This window comes from Microtus ochrogaster, chromosome 18 (assembly GCF_000317375.1).
Source record: "Microtus ochrogaster isolate Prairie Vole_2 chromosome 18, MicOch1.0, whole genome shotgun sequence".
Classification (NCBI taxonomy): Eukaryota; Metazoa; Chordata; class Mammalia; order Rodentia; family Cricetidae; genus Microtus; species Microtus ochrogaster.
Genome location: NC_022020.1, coordinates 28913808 through 28920396, shown reverse-complemented (window position 1 = coordinate 28920396; position 6589 = coordinate 28913808). Strand labels below are relative to the sequence as shown.

The window sequence follows — 6589 nt, the reverse complement described above, 5'->3', positions numbered from 1 at the left end:
ATTTCTTAAAGTGGGGCCCTTGGACCATCAAAATTATTAAACATACTAGCTCAAAATTCAGCTTCCTTGGCCCTGCTTCAAGTTTTATGAGGCTGACTCTGAAGTCCACATAAGGGGATCTCCTCTTCAAAAAGTGCCATAATGGGTTTTAATGTGTGATGATTACTGAGCTACAAAAAAGAAAAGAAAAAGAAAAAGAAAAAAACTTGCAACAGTGGTCACTCGGGGAAAATCCCCTTTCCAATGTCCTTCGCAAAATGAGAAGAACAGAAATTTCAAAGCAAATACATCACAAATCTGTGGTTATTGAAGTTGAAGACTCTTCTTTCCACAAGGATAGGGTACAATAATCATTTTTTATCGAGCTAGAATGATGAAGGCAATATAAATAAAACTCAATCCATCATATTCCATTTCTTCGCAGATGTCCATCATTATATTGCCCCTTACCATTGACACCTAACTCCATTGTAATCCCAAATACACATTGTTCACGCTGATTCTTTCTCTAGTGTGTTCTTTTGACACTCTAAAAGAAAATAAATAAATTGGAACAGTGGGCCATCAAGACCGTAAGATGCCAACAGTACCAAGACATTAAAGAGAGAAATGGCCCATGCTAAAACCTATAACTCAGCATGCAAATTGGCAAAAACATTTATCTGCCACAGAGTCACCAGGGGGAAAATAATTCCCTTCATTTTTCCTTAGAAAATTGTTATGTCAAGTAGAGATGACAAAGAATTCATCCTATAAGTTCACAGAAAATGTCTTATTAATTCTAGCAAAGACCAAACATAAGGCCAACATTACTCAAATTGTGTGACAGTGTATCCAGTGGTAGAAACACCAAGACTTGGCTCTTCTGGGTTAATCTACTCTACACCAAATTGGAAGATTGACAGCCAAAAAAGAAAAAAAGAGTCAAAATTTGACTTCCTTTGTAGGAACTGTACTGGAGCAATTTTTCAAAATGCTGTATCTGCCATTTCTTTCCCTCCTAGGAAAATGTTATGCTTAGGGGAAAAAAAGATATTCAAAGGGTTGGAGAGTCTGGAGAAGCAAACACAGCCCCAAATCATAAGCAGGGGTGGCTAAGCAAATGAATAATAAACAGACACCTGCCATCTGTGGGAAAGGATGCTTCTGAATCAAACAAGGACAACGGATACATGGGAAGTTCCATGTGGTCCCTCTTTTAATCAAGCATTGCTCCAAAATGAGTCAGCTGGAATAGGCATTCCACTATGGGGCATGTTTGTCATTGCACTCCTCCTCCCTTCTAGAAGCTCAGCATGCATGCTTTTCCAGCAGGGTAGCTGTGCTTATGTACAAAGTAGTTTGGAAGCCACTTCACAGGATCACTCATAACTATACATCACTGCATTTTTTTCTGAGCGGGCAGTAGTGAACTATGCCTTTAATTCCAGCACTCAGGAGGCAGAGGCAGGTGGAGTTCTGTGAGTTCGAGGCCAGCCTGGTCTACAAGAGCTAGTTCCAGGACAGGCTCCAAAGCTACAGAGAAACACTGTCTCAAAACAAGCAAACAAAACCACAGAAGAGGTCATTATAGTATGTTAACATTTGTGTTTTCCTTTCCCTCTGTTATTTGTATTTTTGTTCCCTTCTTAATAATAGGTAGGAGGACTTTATAAATATATCCCTGAATTCAGGAGACTCATATACATTTAGGGAATGATCTGCCCAAATTTATTGGATTTAACCTTGTAGGATTTCAGAGAAGGCATCCCAAACTAAGTCTCTATACATGGCAAGTTCATTTGACCATCCAGTGATATTCATTTCTTCATAGCAACAATGGACAGTTCCTGTCAAAATCCACATTCAAGAACTGAACTGTACATATATTGCTCTGTCCAAAATTGTACTTAGGGCTCTGAAGCCAGGAATAGCAGAGTGCTTAATCTCAGGGCTCACTTAGCCAGAGATCCTTTCCAGTGTGCTGAAGACTGCGAGGAGCACACTGAATAGCTCTTCGCCAAAGGGAACCTAAGACTTTATGTTCTTAGCGCCTCCTCAAAGTCTTCTACTGACTTGGGCTAGATTTCTGAACATATCCATATCCTCACAAGTAGATGTCAGGCTTTTTTGTCTTTTCTGTTTAAACATTTTACCATGGAGCAGGTGTCACATTACAGGGAGCCCCAAATGAAAGTGATATGTTGTTTTTCAACAGATCTCTACCACTAAGCTTGTTCACTGTGGGCACAAACAGTACCCATGAAGAAAAAAAAAATGCCTTAATAGTAATAGCCTGCAGTTGCTCTAAGACTGTGGGTAAGACGTTTCATTTCTTCTGTGAAGATTGTAGCAGTACCTGTGTGTTGATGGCCAGCCCAGTTCTTGAGTGCCTCTCTTTCTTGACACCATTATGATTAAGTGCTGAAATTTAAGAGATCGGACTTTGGCCAGTTTATTCAAACCTCAGATTCTCTGACAGCCCTTTCAGTGAGTCAATGATCATCCGGTCCACAATTCACATCCAGATTCTTCTGACCCATTAAAATCCATAATGCTTCCCAGTATCTTTCATAGTTACTACGATGGTATCTTTGATTTACCATCAAGAGACAGAGACAATGAAGATGCATTAGTAGGGTTCACACACAAAGCTATCTATGAACTATCTGCTAAAATATTAATACACAAAACAATACTTTCAGAAATGATAATTTTCCTGGCAATTCAGCACCCCAAGGAAACTTGCTTTTTCACTTAAATAAAACTTTAAACTTTATCTGAAGCATCAGGACAAGAAAACATTTGCCTTATCCTATTACCCACCTGTGTAGTCAAGAATTACAAAAAATTCAGAAAGACAACCATATACTAACAGACATCAATAAATCAATGAGGAGGTGTTTAAATAATAGATGTACCTTTAAAAAAGTTTTCTTAAAACAAAGAAACTGGTCATTAGATCTTTTTTTCTCCCATAGACACTATCTGGTTGTCTTTATTACTTGTGCTAACTACACACATGTGAGCACACACACACGCATGCGTGCACACACACACACACCAAAAAATTAGGAATGCTTGGCACATTATAGTGACAAATCATTTTTCAGTTACCACTAAGATGTGTGATAAATGCTGAAAATTAAAAGTTGTCTTTGGACATTCATTTAGCACAAGTGAACAAAAGAACTATTGGAAGATTAATAGAAGACAAGAGGCATGTGGGTAGACATTGTTAACAATTTCTTTTGGACTGTATCTATACAGGTCAGGAATATATATTTTTAAAAAGCTTAAAAAGTCAAATTCATAACTTTTGTGTTCCAGCCACCCACGTGGGTTCTTACAGACATTACAGAAATGGTACGACTAAACCATAGTGTGGCCACAGCCAAACCCTAGCATCCCAAAGGCAACCAAGCCTGTCTACAAGCAAGCAATAATGTACAGGGGTAGTTTAAAGTTCATATGAGAACTTAAGAAGCATGTGGGGATACAGATCCTCTAAAGCAAGCAAACCGAAGGCTGGATGCATCTTTAATTATTGGGTGTTGTTCCTAGCTTCACAACTCATAGGGATGCAAAGAACTTGCCTGAACAAAAGGCCTCATCAATAACATGTGGGCAAGTTAGAACTCCGAGTCAGGTGGAGAATGGGGATTGTAAATTAAGAATGGAGAAGGCTGAGCGCAGGGCATCTCAAAGCTATGTTTGTGGATGTGAACATCTGCCTGTTGGTTAAACACACACAGTGTTCCACTAGCTCATCCCACTGTCTCCTAACGTAGGGAAAGAGCACAGCAGTGCAAAGGAGCCTGGGGGTATGTATTTCAAAATAAGAAAGAGAATTTATTGAGGATGGGGGCAGGCTATTCAGTGTTAGAAAGCATTGTGAAGGGAGGCTGGGAAATCTACCCAGGAGGGTCTTAATGAAGAGGCAGAGGTTCCTTTGTCTGAATGCTCTTGTGGGGGCAGCTGGAAGCAGGATGTCAGTCCTTGGCTGTCCAGGCCCTGGGTCTTGTGCATCCATTGTGCGTATATACAGACATAGATTGTGCTTGTGGTGCACAAGTGCTCATGCATACGGAGTCAATAGAAACTGGCACGTGGAGATCTAAGTGAAAAATCACACAAATCCACCATTCTCCCTTCACCCCATAAACAAAAGCGAAGAAAAAAATAATAAAAATCTTGACTCTTTCCCCATCCTTGGCCAAAGGAAGGAGGCAGAATATGAGAGGAAAACAAACATAAAAAATCCAGTTTGGGATACATGAGCCCCAAAGCCTGTGAGCTACTCAGCTACAGCTTTCACTGTAGGGAAGATTCCCAGCACATGGGATCAAGTTAATAAAAGACCAAGGACAACACAGGAGCTCTCTTCTGGTTCCACGTCTGAAAAGGAATCTACCCTGTGGATTTACACATTAAGGTGAGCTAGTTAAAGTAGGCAGTAGTACATCAACGGACTATTGTGTTCTAACAAATGTGGATCGTTAGTTGATACTTTTCCTTTAACATATGTGCTCCTTTGGGGAGGTTTATTTCAGAGTGGCGACTACCCCCAGCCCTCCCCTATAGATGATACTTCCGTAAAAGTTCAGACTGCCAAGGATGTTTTCTCTCAGGGAAGCGATCTGGAATCTTTATCTTCAGGAAATCCTGGATGCACTTCTCCAGCTCTTCTTCGATGGAGAGCTTTTCCTTCGCAGCTTTCTTTTTGCTGCTTATGTTCGACTCCCTGGAGCCTGACGTCAGAGTCCTGAGCAGGTCACTTTTCCGCCTCATCTCTGACTGCTGGATCAGCTGCACGGGGCCCTTCTTAATGGGCCTGTCCAGGGTCTGGATGTTGCTCTGGCGCGTTACAGGACCGCAGATCACTGTCTCCTGGGGAGAGCTGGCCTCTGACTGGCTGTCGCAGCTGGAAGTGGAGAGGTCATTGCAGGAGGTGCCGCTCTCCCCTTTGTCTCCCTTACCATTCTTGCAGCAGCAATCACAATGAGAGGAGGACCACCTGGAAGGCTCACCTGGAAGGGAAACACAGACCCACAAATGAGTGCCAGAAACTCAGGGTGATGCAGAAGACGAACACATTAGTGTTCAGAGAATACAGGTATACAATACAATATAATACAATAGCATCATCCAGAAACTAAGTCATCAAAGGGACATCCATTGCTAATAGAAGACTGTAAATCTACTATAATACAGTATCATGCTGAAGTGCACCAACACTGCACTCAAGAGCCCTAGGTAGAAATGCCCAGGAATTTATCAGTCCTGGATACCTGACAGATCCAAATTTTTAAGACTTCAGTTCTACCAGCCGTAAAACCAGGATAATAACTGTCTTAGTAGCTTCAGTCTTGGGGATGGCTTAGATGAGACAAGCAGAACGGAGTAGGTGGCATACAGTAATCTCAGAAAATGTGTGCCAATTTACTGTGGGTAGCATTGAACCCTCAGCTAAAGCTCCACCTATAGCAGCCAGGATGCAGTAAGAGGCTATCCATATAAGGGGAAATGCATCGGCTAGTGACGAGGGCTCTGGCCAGCCCCAGCATCTCATTGGTTTTCCATCATCCTAGGAATCAGAAGAGCTCCACTTAGCAGTTACATGCGTGGAAACACTAAGACCCAGACAGCTTAACAGATGTGCCATGATTTGAATAGCTCGTGGAAGAGCTGGGATTTGAATACAGATGTCCCAAGTGTTACAACCAAGCCAATTATCTGCTTCCCAAAACAAATCGCCTGTCTGTAAAATTCTTGCTTCTCAGACTATTGTTCAAGTGTGAATTTCTCTGACGTCCTGTACATCTCTCTTAAAAATGTTTGCCTCCTCACAGGTACAACTGTAGCTATAAATAACTGAAGCTGTCCCAGGAGCTTCTAAACCACTATCTTCCCAACACAGACATGGCGAAGAGTTCATTGTTGTAGGTCTAAGCAATCACCCAGGGTATAGCAAAGAAACTCAATAATACAAAGCATCTTAGCAAAGAACTTCAAAGTAGCTGGATCAAGCAATGACTGAAGCTAGTCTTGTCAGTAGACATGTTGTAAGATCCATAAATTTTATTCTTAGTTTAAGCCCAGTATGAGAGGGTCTGTCTCAATCCCCTGAGTGTTGACTCTTAAAAGTAAGTTCAACAGCTTTGAGGCAGAGCAATTTTTCAGATACACAGTTGGTGGCTCCATAAACTTTGAAAAGTCCCCAATCATGGCACAAAAGAACTTTCTCAAGCCTAAGTTATAGTGGCTAGCCTTCCAGTCTCCGAGTAGCCCCAAGGCTCCTGTAGTCATTCTATTCACTGATGATTTATTACAGGCTGGGTGCTGTAGAATATTACTTTAACTAGGCAAAGATGTGTTACATTTGGTTATACTGCAGAATGGTACTTAAACTGTGTAAAGGTGTGTTATAATTATTCATGCTGCATTTGTTTACGGATGAAAGGATGTGTGTTTAATTATGTAAAGATGTGTTGGATCTGTTTCACCTTGCCTGCCTAAGGCACCTGATTGATCTAATAAAGAGCTGAACTGCCACTAGTTAGGCAGAGAGAGGGATAGAAGGCACTGGCAGGGAGAGAGACTAAAGAGG

General features: G+C 41.4%; 1 protein-coding gene across 1 annotated transcript in view; it reads right to left on the bottom strand.

Annotated features, from left to right (window-relative positions):
* Window positions 1-3211: 3211 nt before the first annotated feature.
* Kctd16 (potassium channel tetramerization domain containing 16) overlaps window positions 3212-6589 on the bottom strand; it is a 262612-nt gene continuing 259234 nt past the window's right edge. Inside the window, exon 3 of the mRNA XM_005356032.3 lies at window positions 3212-5009. Within this exon, the coding sequence (XP_005356089.1) occupies window positions 4558-5009 (452 nt within the window). The 3' untranslated portion in view covers window positions 3212-4557. The remainder of the gene's footprint in view (window positions 5010-6589) is intronic.